Source organism: Ascidia mentula, chromosome 2 (genome assembly GCF_947561715.1).
Source record: "Ascidia mentula chromosome 2, kaAscMent1.1, whole genome shotgun sequence".
Taxonomy (NCBI): domain Eukaryota; kingdom Metazoa; phylum Chordata; class Ascidiacea; order Phlebobranchia; family Ascidiidae; genus Ascidia; species Ascidia mentula.
Genome location: NC_138567.1, coordinates 10,452,224 through 10,465,130, shown reverse-complemented (window position 1 = coordinate 10,465,130; position 12,907 = coordinate 10,452,224). Strand labels below are relative to the sequence as shown.

General features: G+C 41.7%; 2 protein-coding genes across 3 annotated transcripts; both read right to left on the bottom strand.

The window, feature by feature from the left end:
• Positions 1-1,637: 1,637 nt before the first annotated feature.
• On the bottom strand, positions 1,638-3,255 carry LOC145890074 (cysteine proteinase 1-like). The gene is made up of 7 exons (XM_082981113.1): positions 3,082-3,255; positions 2,750-2,858; positions 2,559-2,691; positions 2,373-2,497; positions 2,158-2,312; positions 1,956-2,088; positions 1,638-1,810 (listed from the first exon to the last, which is right to left on the bottom strand). Exons 1-7 carry the CDS (start codon positions 3,253-3,255, stop codon positions 1,638-1,640), a joined length of 1,002 nt encoding a protein of 333 aa, XP_082837239.1.
• A 735-nt stretch (positions 3,256-3,990) lies between these two features.
• On the bottom strand, positions 3,991-12,902 carry LOC145888843 (VWFA and cache domain-containing protein 1-like). Of its 2 annotated transcripts, none has more exons than XM_082979711.1 (13): positions 12,224-12,902; positions 11,883-12,100; positions 11,253-11,492; positions 10,738-10,932; positions 9,930-10,366; positions 8,524-8,855; positions 7,976-8,139; positions 7,517-7,663; positions 6,695-7,007; positions 6,050-6,320; positions 5,469-5,640; positions 5,032-5,156; positions 3,991-4,751 (listed from the first exon to the last, which is right to left on the bottom strand). In XM_082979711.1, the coding sequence occupies exons 1-13, from the start codon at positions 12,614-12,616 to the stop codon at positions 4,156-4,158; spliced, it is 3,603 nt and encodes a 1,200-aa protein (XP_082835837.1). In that variant the 5' UTR covers positions 12,617-12,902; the 3' UTR covers positions 3,991-4,155. The 2 variants fall into 2 exon arrangements, with proteins under 2 accessions (XP_082835837.1, XP_082835839.1); XM_082979713.1 differs by having other exon boundaries at positions 3,991-4,766; positions 5,044-5,156.
• Positions 12,903-12,907: the final 5 nt, after the last annotated feature.

The window sequence follows — 12,907 nt, the reverse complement described above, 5'->3', positions numbered from 1 at the left end:
ATTGTAGCCCACTTGAAAAATTAATACGCAACTTGTTGATCGTTGCAGACTTGATCGTTGCACCATGAAATACATTAGTAACATACCAGGGGTATAGCTTTCATTACATACCAAAACAAAGGCCTAATGATACAATGGATAAGATTAGTCCAGCAGTGCACATTCCGTTTATCAACAAACAACATTTTAGGAGGGAAAAGTCAGAAACGATGTGTAATATCCAACCAAATTAACATTCAGATTACCAACAAGTGTATGTTTGCATTGGATATATAAGTGTACATCCTTTTACAGCCATCGCACATGCAAGTTTTTAGTATTAACCAGCAGGGTTGTATCAGCAACACCCCAGACAAATTAAAAGATTCATATCATTTAGTTAAATGAAACAGTGCAACATAACATCACATCAGCAACAGCTAAGTCCAAGTTGTTCTTAAACTTAGTCCGAACGTTGGGTTCAGAAGGGTTGCTTAACAGTTAAATCACAGAATGCATCATACATAATTTATTTTCACAATTTAAAAAAGAAAAGTAGGCAACCGTGTCTTGTCAGTGCTGTTAATGTGCTATGAAGCTATATCAAAGTAATAGTTTATGTTCGTTTTGTATATTATTGTAGGAGCTCGACCTTCGACAAATTCGGTTTGGTGTACAAGGAAAAAAGTCACCACCCAGGGTATTCTAAAGAAAAACAGGATAAAGGTTGGATTTACAATATATCCCAACATTTAAAAAGAAAAAGGACTTTTAGTACCGGTTTAAGATTTTTATCGCCATGTGCCAATCACTGATTTCTATAGAAACAGTCATCGACAAAACATCGTGTTAAATAGTGGTGTCAACAAATTATTCATGTGATTTATACGCAAAAATGACAATGTATATTTTCATGCCAATTTCCTATTCATATCTATTGCTCGTAGGACTTTTGGTGACCCACTGTGGGTCACCAACATGGCCGAAGGTGTTTCGATCGCGCCTGATTGTAAATGTTTTGGGGAGAATGTGTATGTTTTTTTGGATGTTTTGGCAGGATCACAAAATCCCTATGCCGGAGTGAAACAAACGGCTTCTATCAAATATATTTAATTTATGTATAAGCTGCAGACAGATGGCCACTGTTTCGACCTAAAAGGTCTCATCAGTGCAGCTGGTGTGACTATCAGACGACTTTGCTGACCAAACGGCCAAGCAAAGACTTCCACAGTGGCCATCTGTCTGCAGCTTATACACAAATTCATATTATTGGCTCCACATGCTTATCATATTTAATTTAATTTATTTCGTTTGTCACTTCTTTTTGAGAAACCTTCTTTAGAAACCGCTTTCTCGGTAGAAATAGGTAACTGTGTTGTGGCCCCACTCCTAACGCCACCAGTCTGGCGAACGCTTTTCTGTTGCTACTAAATGCAAATTGGCTATGGCACAATGTCGTGGTCAAGTGGTTGCGTTATTATAGGCCAACGTGTTTTTTTGCAAAATCATGTTTATTAATCTTTGAATCTAAAAACACAATTGTAGTAAAATGTACATGTTAGAATGAACACAGGAAATACATAGAATAACCTCAAAAGGAAAAGTATCGATTGTAGCTTTACTTTGTGAATATGTCACAACTTGGGATGTTTATCATTTTATCCAAGATGAGAGGTAGTAACTTGGGTGTTAATTCCACATTTTCCCTTTCCACGAGCAATTCTAAAGTAACCATCCTCTCCCCATTTCTTCCCCCATGAGTTTTTCACCTTCCAATAATCTTTTGTACCGAACAAACTCTTGCTCGTCCCGTATCCCGTGATTAAAACAGCTTCAAGAAAAATATGGACGAAACATAAAAAGCACACTAGCAAAAAAAAATATCATATAGGCCTACAATTAGTTGGAAACTATTTTGCCAAAAATGCCAACGTTCTACCATCGACTGTTCACGCTCGCATTGCTGAAAATCTTACCGTGATCTAGCGAATTCGGGTCGCAGACTAGAGGGTCCCATACGCCTGATTTATAAAACTGCAATGTTCCCGCATTTATAGCCACAGACAGAGGCCCAGTCATCACCAAGGCCTGCGCTATTTCGGTTTCATTCTACGGAAACACTCTATTTAGCCTGTATACCATCGCAAAACGCAATCTTAAACCTAAAGATGTAACCACCTTTTTAAACCAAGACCATCCGGATACCCTAAGGCCCGTGACGAATAGGTAAGGCTTGAGTTTGGCCCAGCAGCTGTCTTCCTTCTTGCAGTACTCAACTGGCGGCCCGCACAAAGTTTTGTTATACCCGTAGGCCTGACATATGTAGCAAGTTCCTGTAAAGGCAATTTTTCATACAATTGAAAATGAAACACCTAATGCCACCCAAAGTTCACCGTTGTCGCCACCCAAACCGCAACAGTATGGGTAATCATTCTCATATTGAATTCCGCCCACTTTTTCGATATACCCGTAAGCAAGATACGGCCAGCCTCCAAATACGCCGCAGTCAGCTTTGTTTCTACAAAAATAAAAAATGAGTTTCAGCCCCTATATGACAGCTAACATGTATAAAAACGTACTGTACATTATCCTGAGACGGATCACAATCAACCACTTGCTCCACAGATAGCTCGGCCAAATTCTTTGTTTTTAGTGCCCATTGCCCTTCAATGTTTTGCACAGCACTGAAGGCCCAGCATGTGCCAGCGTCACCTGTAAACAAAGCATCTGTCAGAAAGTATTGCTCATCTTGAACGCAATGGTAATTCACCTTGATCTCGTACAACTGTTACAACCCCTTGGTTTGACCAATCAAATTCTTGTGGCAAGTCCGTCGGCAAGCTTTCTGCTTGATAAAGCTTGGATTGTGGAAAAACTGCCTGTAACGAAAATGCTATGCAATATTTTTGCTTTTTTTAAACTAAGCAATGCAAATTTAGTTCATCACCGCATAACTTGTATAATTTTTATTGCCGTTTGAGTTAATATTGCCGTTTGAGACAAACACACTAACAACTACAGAACAGTGTTGCCAACTTGGAACTCGGCCAATCTCAACAATGGATAAAACTTTATGAAATATCACCCGGCAAGCAAACATACCGGTTGTCGTTTCGGCATCAGTATTTTGGTGCGAAATTCTTCCTCACTCATGTCACCAAAGCGGTTCAGAGCAAACTTAATTTCATTTTTAGCATAAAGTTTGTTTAACACATCGATTTTGCCCACGTTTGCGGTGAAGGTGGAGAAGCGTGCGGATTGTTCTTCCTCGGTCATGTATGTCCTTTCATGCTCGTGCATCCATATCCTACAACATTTTTGAAAAAGAAACGTGAACGCGTTATTTCCTACGAACAAATGGAAAATATTCAGAATATAACACGTAGCGTACCTAAATTTTAAGACCAGATCATTTTCTCGCGAAACCTCATTGTTACCAGAAGGAAGGTGATTCCCGTACAACCTGTTAAGAGCAGCACAATGTAATGGGTTGGTTGTGACATAAAAGTTGACAAACTGCAATTAAAATCAACATATTTTATGGACGTACCTTGCTACCAATGTAAAAACAATCCAAATCGTTTTCATAATTTCTACGTTTTAACATACAGATTTTCCAGGCGGTATTGTCAAAAAACACCGCGATTTTTAGTTTGATATTAAACTGGTCTCTTGGTGCATAAATAACTTAACACAGTCCACCTGTACTGCTGACGAAAAACCGATGCTGTTTCAATAGTTACCCCAACATAACGATTAATGCACAAGAGAACAAAGTTCGTGCTGCATGTTTCCCACCTAGACAAACAAACCAACTGCAAACATTTTTTCACCATCAGCAAACATGCATTGTAGGTCAATATGTTTGAACGGCTGTCGATATTTTCCCGGGAGTTAAGAAATTGGGACATTTCATTGCGTTTCCGCGTTCCGTTTCGACGCAATCATGCTTGAAAACTCAAACCAGAAATTTAGCCCCGAATGGAAAAGGCATTGCGGATTTGTTGGAAATAAACATTTATTTGCAAACGTCGGGCAGTTTTTGCTTCGCACAGTGCAATCACACAGCAGTCAAAACAATGCTTGGCAACATATAACGACAAGATAGCGAACTACAATCAAGTACCGTTTGAAGGACGTGCATAGGCCTGAGAACGCAAGAGTCTAGTGGAAATACTACATCCGTTGGCTCGTTACGAATTGACGCGTCTCTGCATCTTCTGGTAGATCTGCTTCTTCCTCTTCTTCTTCGTCAACTGTTTCTTTCGGTCGTGCATCGCTCTCCTCTTTGTTGCACAATTTCCTTAACCTCCGTTTATTTAATCCCAAGTTCACAGCCGCGAGAAGCACGACCACACACACCACGTAAATAATAAACTTTTGTTTTGGCGCCATTTCTCCTGCAGGTGGAGGTTGCAGGTGGATCTCGTTCACCACGTTGGTGTGATGAATACGCGACGGCAGGATGTAACCGTTTGCGATTTCATTCTGGCAAATTGGCAAAGACTGTGGGTCTATATCGGTTTGCTTCAAAAGGTCTGGCTTGATGACTGTAGTAAGTTCAGCCGCACTTGTGTCCGATGCTTCCATCGCATTGAATTTGTCGGGAAAGCACGGTGGAGGGTCGGACGTCCACGTGTGGTTGTAGAGGTTGAGGCAGTTGTCGTAGTGGCGAGTGGCGCCGTACATATCAACGCATGGTGACTCGCACGACGCGGCTCTCGTGCTGTGACAACGCTCCTGTTCGGTCTTATGGAGAACGCACCGAGTAGCTGAAAAATTATCATGTTTTCTGCAAGTTTGTCCTTTGATAAATTTCAACTAACAGAATATAATGTCTGTGCATGTGTAGGGCGTGACGCAAAACTCTGTAGCGCCGAAAAGTAATTGTTGACAGTTAATGAAAGGTACTTGTCTTATCATAAACTCCTAAATTGTAACAATCAACGACAACTAGTAGGCCTCTTATACTCGTAGCATAGCCAAGGTAAAATTACACATTTTGCAAACGAAATTTTCGATTTGCATCTACAAACAACAACTTCATCTTACCCACATCCCAATAAGCAAGAGGGATGACAAGCAAAACCACGTTAGTTCCGGTCACGTGTGCGATATCGAACGGAAGTGACGCTGCGACCTCGCGCAATCTATTCACGTCGATCTTGTGTCCAACCCTGGTAGAAATATTTGAATTGTGACTGAACACCGTCAACCGACATTTTCTCCATTTTAAAGTTAAGAACTATAAACAGAATACCCATGATCACAAACATATACTATTTAACAAAGAGTCTTTATACAAAAATATTAAAGACCAATGAACTCGTCTTAAATGAATTTAAACACATACCAACCAGTTGTGACAAAAACACAGTGAAATCCTCTGATCGCTAGCCGCAACCGCCACTTCTTATATTTAAGTATAAAAGAGGATTCAATTGCGTTTTCATAATTAAACAACGACCAGACAAAAAGGGGACACTTACTTGTACGTCACAGATGCCAGGTCAGTGCACTTTCGACGCACAAGTATTCGTTCTCTGATCAACGTCCAAGCAACGTGGGGGTTGGCATGGGTCACGTGATAGCCGCCGTTGGCCGCGTATTGGACGGCGAGTGATTCGTGGGCAGACAAACGACGATCGTAGATAACAAAACCTGTGGTTAACAACATAGTGCATGTTGCATTGTATAGAAAAATGTATTGAGAAAACCGTCGCACTTTTCCCTTTTGGATTTTTATGTCCATTTTCGTTTTCGCAAGCACGAGTAAACGGCATGGGGCACGGTCGCTTAAATATTCTAGTTTGGTTAAACTCATAAGGGATTCTTTCACCAGTAAGTGGGAAGGAAAGCTTACGAAGACTTGTATCAGTGGACCACCATCACAGGTGAAATATTCGAATTTTTTGGTGATTTCAGATGTTACCAACTATATGTTATGAAAAATAGACTTTTCGCAGATCCGCCAAATCGGCAGCGAAAGTGTTATAATTTTTCGCGAACATCTTCCTGCAAATAGCTCACTGTGGACCCTTGCTGTGGACAGAAACAGAATTCCATTTACCCGAAGTGTCGAGAACCATGCAAGTCTTGTACGAGTCGTTACACTCCGATACCATGTCCTTGAGTAGCGTTTCGAAGAAGCCGAGAAAAATATCCGCGCCCATTACACCGAACACGTGCGGCGGCCTTTCACTGAAACTCTGCTGACCGTTAGGTGGCGGTTCGGTGATTCCCCGGCTCACGGTGATTATGAGACCTTCGCCGTTTGCGTCCAGATACGGAGGTGAGATGGCAGCTAGCACGGAGTCGTGGAGCGATGTTGCGGTAGAATTCTGCGTAATTTGACAACAGGAATTTAAGCCATGCGTATACGTGTAATGCAACTACGTCCCCATCGCCTCCATGAGTTCTATGGGCCCTTTGAACAGTAACCTAAATGGTGTTTGGTATTCTGTGTTATCACAAAAACCTTCGGGATATAAGTTAGGTACCGTATGCCAAAGGCAACAATGACTCATAAAAATAATAACTACATTCAAAACTCATTTTGAGTTGATAAATATGCTGTAAAAGATACACAGGTCAGATATAATCCCGCATTCAATTTTTGGTGCACCCATCCAATATGTATCCAACTAACCAACACAGTAACAAGTATGAAAACATGCACAGCCGCGCCAGTAAACCGAAAGACAACAGCATTTACCTTTCGTAGGTTTGACACGAACGCTTCAGTGATGAGGGAGTTCCCCAGCTCATACCAGGGCCTGTGGACAGGGTTGTACAACTTGGGCAATTTGCAGCCCGGAAAAATTCGCATCGTTCCTTGCTCGGTGCCGAAGTACCTCCACGTTACGTGATCGGTTATGTGACGCATCCGTGCTGACGTCAGATTGAGACCTGAGCCGAGCCACAGGCGCTCCAATACCCACGTGATTTGCACCGCACTTCGTACCCCGGCTCGGAAACGTGGGGAAGACGGGCTTGCGTATTTTCCGGTTGTCATAAAGTGATGGTAACTGAGCACAATACTGGTATGTTTGAATCACAATTGTTCCCATGATGGCACGATGGAAGATTAAAATATGTACATGCTCGAAAATGCGATATTATAGTTTTGGGGTGGTATTCAAGATATTATAGCCATAAACACCGTTCAAATGAAGACGGAACTTTTCCCATCAATAACAGGGTTTGTTACTGCGTTTTTCGATGAACTTTGACAATGGCACGTGTACTTGAAAGGCACGTGTTTACGCTCACCAAAGTTGGTCGTTATATGAAGTAAATTATTGATACTTTTATTTAAACTTGAATATTCGTTGTAAGTTCGGAAAAATTAAAAAGAAATACAATAATCTGAATGGAGGTACCACTTATAATGTTGTTTGTATTTCAATGAAATTGATAACTCAAGCAGACAAAAAAATGTTATATATATACTTCATTGTAAAAGAGGACCCCGAACATGTCGCATAGCACCGGTCCTACTGGCAATCTTGAAAATTAGGTAGCTTTACGCACTTACCCGTTAACGAGAGAAACGGTTTCGGGTAATTCCGAATACCCGCCGCTATCCACGAAGGACGGAGGGGCGAACATGACAGCAGACCGATTTTCAGTCACCGCGTTGTTCTGGTGACGACACAGGTCTGGAGGCGTGAGTAGATCAAATCTTAAGACAAAATGAAATTGCTAAATTCTCAAAATATATTTTTATGTAAGTTCGACACCACGATCAGGCCGTATCAGTCCAAAGTTGTTGCAGATTTTGGAAAGATGCGGGGTGGATCAGATTGATCAAAGTTAATTTACTTAAATCTAATTAAATCTATTCATGAAGTAAAGTTTTAAATAAGCGTGCCAACGACCAATATAGCTTAGCAGTTTTTTTCCCAACAGTTCGAATAGCTCACGTTTTAAATTCGGCCCCAGTGGTGAAATATCTACTGAGAGATTTTCCTGATGTATATTTTGGGGGAATCACCTGTGATAAAGGAAGCTGAAATCGTTGGGTTCGGGTTGCGGGCCCAGACTCGTGATCGACGTAACATTGGCTTCCACTACAACACACAGCACGAAGCGAGTCCCGTTCACACTTACACAGGAGTATGTTAACGTTGCGTTGTGGGCGTTGACACCTCGGTGATCCTGCAAAACATTGTAACCTTTCCTAATAAGCGTTTAGATAACAAGATTCACAGACATAACGAACACATAGCCTGCGGTTGCACGACATGTAAACATCATTAGGGGGCCTTGAACTTTGGTAATAGTGCTCGTATACATATGTGGGATAACACCCAAAACAAGGAATGATACGTAGGTGCAGCTAACAATGGCCTGAACAGGAAAACTCATATTGGACAGCAGTTTTCTAAACAATAATAAACTGTAGTCTGTGTGCATATTGTGTATTATAAAAGGAACAGCGCGCGTTAAACCAACGTCGCTATTGCTTATCACACTTCTGTGTGGGTTTTCCTGCTCCATTGTTGGTTTAAGATCACAAACCCACCAGAATAAAGCACTTACCACAGGAAGTACGCGCACAGTGCGGAAGACGCCAGTAAACACATCACTGTGGCGGGAAGGACGACCACTTGGTCCCTTACCGAGGTTCACAGAGTGCAGAGTGTTTTTGACAAACCGCCGCACAGCTTCCGTGCGTTCTAAAGCGTCTATGCCAGTAATGACTGGGTCGTCGTGCACAGCGACGGGGGCCGGTAGAAATGGGTGCATTAGCACTCGGCCCGACGTATCGACCAGGAATGCATACGTTGTGTGCGCGGCAACACGGAAATATGTGACGTCAGCGAAAAGTTCGTGCATCGTGATATCGACTCCCACCACGCCGCGCAGCTCGTCTGAAAGGGTCCATAGTATAAATATATTGTCAATCCTGATATATAATATATATTATAGTGTGTGTGTGTGGACGTTTGAAAGGTTTTAAGCTGGTCGGCGTGTTCTTATGAATATTGGTGGTTCATGTGCACTAAAGCATCATATTCCAATCATAGTCAAAAAGCAATAAAAAACAAGCATTATGTGGGTGGCACTGCTGGGGCAAACAACGTGTAAGAGAGAAAGAGTTCATATTTACCAACATTAGTTTCACTGGGATTACAGCCAAGCAGGATCAAACCCACTTGGCATGTTGCTGTACTCTATCACACAAGTGTAGCTTGACCACAGTATATTCCCTCTAACCGCTGTGCTTTTGCAGCCTATAGTCGGTTAGAGCTTTGGGCCCGACAGGCCTTTGGGTAAACATCACAGCTTAATTATTCATATCTCGTTTCGAAAGTGACTTTTCTTTAGATTGGCTTCGATTCCAGTGAAACTAATCATCAAAATATGATATAGCTGAAAAATCGCAAAGGACCTTTGCGGTGGGGCGACTCTGCCTTATCATGTGGTGACATGAAACAACAACATGAGAAATTGGTTAACTGGAACAGACTTTAATATACAAAGTTCATTCAAATGCAGAAAATGCGCATGTAATTTAAGACTTGCTACATTACAAAACTTCCTGTAACGCACAGGAAGACATCCATCTTGTAAACGAGGCATATATGCCCTTCACATGATCGTGCAATGTATGGTGGAGGCAGGTCATGAACATGCAGGGCAAACTTCTCCAATGGACCGAGCATAAATATGCATGATTGATGCAAACAATTTGGCCCATATAACTGCTGTAAAATTCATTTGGCAGACTTTTCCACTGTTTCTTACAAACTTATTGTAACGAATGTAGGTGCGTGCTGGACATAGCGGCTATATTGTTTATTTTGAAGATCAACAAAACTGTAGGTTCCAAATATTCAACATTTCAGGTTTTGTTTATTCACAGCGGTTGCTTTTGCATTGAGGCACAGCAAACACATTATGTTGGTTTAACACATACAGTATTGGGAAACCGTATGACTTACTGTTAACTTGAACTGGCGAAGCGGCAGTCAGCACCATCCCCAATCCAAACGCATCGAAGTAAGGCACGCTCCACATGACAGGAAAATCGTCGAATACAGAATTATGCTTGTCTTGGTGTTTCGCGAAGAAATTGTAATAGGACCCCATAGCAAAGCGAAGGTGACGCACGTCCACCACGTGGCGGAAAAACCCAGGCGTAGGAGCAGGAATTGTGCCGCTGGCTTTAGCGAAGTTCTGTGCCGCCATAAGTTTCAGCACGGAACCGAATGTGCCACTGCCGAGGGCGAAGCACAACATGATGACGCTGTTATGCAACTCGAGGTTGCGATCCCGAATTAAGGTGAAGATGCGTTTGGGTGAATCGGATGGTTCTCCGTCGGATAAAAAGAGGATGACGCGGTCGCGAGTCTTGGTGATATCTTCCATCTTGTTGTTTCTTTGAATATAACCCAAAATATGTTGACAACTCGCATTAAACGGCCCAGGTTATATCCCGTCCACATTAATAACATTTATTTCGGCTTGTATAGTTGAAATATTTGGTTTGTTCTACCGATTATATGCAAAAATTACATATTGATTAAAGAATTTCCATTTACCCACAGAACAAAACAAGTACTAAACCATTTGCTTTCATTTTCAATGAATCTGGATTTGCGTCAATCGAATATACATGTAGACGAACACGATCCCGTATAAATGACAGAATTTTGTGCCCTTGGATATAGCGCGAGGACGGTTTGTTATGCGGTGGTCAAATACAGTAAATTTTATTGGGTCACACATAAGTTAAGAATGCAATCGAACCCGTGCAAAGATTCGTGACTTTTCAAGTCCCTCAAATACGACTCCTTCAGGAAATCAAAGGCCAGTGCGAGCGCCTTGCTGTAATTCGTCTCTCCATACGGGATGGTCATATTTACCACTGACACCATACGGCGAATGTTCATTGGCGTTGCCGACGCGAGAGTGTGACGAAAACAGGAGGTGTTCCTGTACTCCCTGGGAATAGCAAAGAAGGAAGTTGTGAGTCACAGAAAAATGTGGGTAGAGCGAAACTATGAGCTTGCGTAATATGAACAAGTATACGACTTAATTAAACTTTTGACGATTATAACGGGAAGAGACATTCGAGAGGACCTAAAACTCCTTTTTACTCGGAGAATGGTTTGTTAATGTCCAATTAATTCATAAAGGTAAACAAAGATACACTATCATATACATGTAAGGTACGCACAAAATAGTTTTATTTTTTTTTTTTTTTAACAAATTATAGTTTAGGGTGCGATAGCAGTTTTTTGCAAAGTGGTTGATTTACTTACTTATGTCCAGCATCGAAGAACTGCCTGGAGGAAACGGCGCGTGCTGATATTGAGGTACCAATGGCGTATGCTTCAGTGGAGAAAGTTATAACCGTTGCGCGATCGTCGGGTGTGAGCGTCGACAAAACAGTGATAGCCGCGTTTTTTGCAGACTCCATCTTCCCAAAGTCTTCCATTGACCCGGAGCGATCTATTACGACAACCACGTCTTTCGGCTTGGGGGCTGTCGCCTGCACATACCTGAAGCAAAATATCAAATGGTATTCAATTTTAATTATGAAACTTGGGGAGTTTCCAGGTTGTCGACAAACATTTTATCAACACTACAACCTACAGCACCACCCGAAAATATGGGACCAAAATATCGCTTTCTGCAAAATTGTGACAGGCTTTGCAGTTATTACTTGCATTACGAAATGAGTAAAAAAACGTTTTTATGTCAAAATAACCTAAGAAACAGTAACATGTAGGCTACACGGTACTTAAAACATTGCAAAACTGAAACTGGGCAAACAATGCTTTTGACAATTTCGCGAACAAACGTTTTGTATACAGCAATGCTGCGTTTAATGGCCTTAATAGGCACAGCGGCAAAATATTGCAACTTCAAACTGATGAAGATAATCTCACCAAGGGCGGTATCTGTTATCGTAGGTTGTTTTGCAGCTACCAGCCGGCGTCGAAGGAAATCGTCGTAATACACCTTCCTCAGAGCCAAAATACTGCCACCTCAGACCAGGATAGGCCTTCAGGTTTTCCACTGCTGCTTCAAGAAACTCGTTTCCTGCGGATTTTTTAACTTCCGGTGCAGTAGGGGCCAAAATGTTGCATTCTTCTTTGGTGTCAACCTTACAAAATCATAATTATACAGTTGATCAATGGAATATCTCTCTGGCTATTTGTAATGGAGTATACACTTATTACACACAAACACATCACTACTTTACAAAAATAAGCAGTGCTGTACTTACAATGGTTTGGAAACGACTGTCATATTTATTTCCCTGTCGAGATATATTGCAACATTCACGGGCGTCTTTGAAATTGTTTTCAGCTGATAAAGACTTCACTATGGCATCAGAAAGGCGTTTCAAGACCACACGCCGACTTTTAAACGTCTTACTTAAACTGTTGGCCACATCCAGGGCGATTTTGCGACCATCCAGTGGCACACGTTCCAACTTTACCAGGTCGTCGATGTGCTTTTGAAATTTGGAAGCTCCCATAACATCATCGCGAATGGCCTTGACCGCATCTTGAAAATTCTTGACGCTAGAAGGGCTGATTTCGGCTGTAGATACTTCTTTTGCAAGACTGATACAAAATAGCACCAAAGGAAAACTGCATAGAGTTTTGTAGTTCATTATTTTAGCAAAAACAAAAGTATCCTGTACTTCGAATTAAGTACAACAAGCAGCGTCAACAGCATACTCCCAACTGCTTGGTAAATGTTCTGTCCTGAGCAAACGGTTGTTTTCTACAAGTTATCAGCAATCAATTGCAGGCAGGAGGCATGTGGATACCTTGCTGTTGTAATCAGGTGCTAGCTCAAGCAGAAGCATTTCTGCCTACAGGACACACTTTATTATGAGGTCATATTGATGCGGAGGTGGTCTTTAAAGGAAAACCACCCTGAGTTCTTTGATTGAAAACGG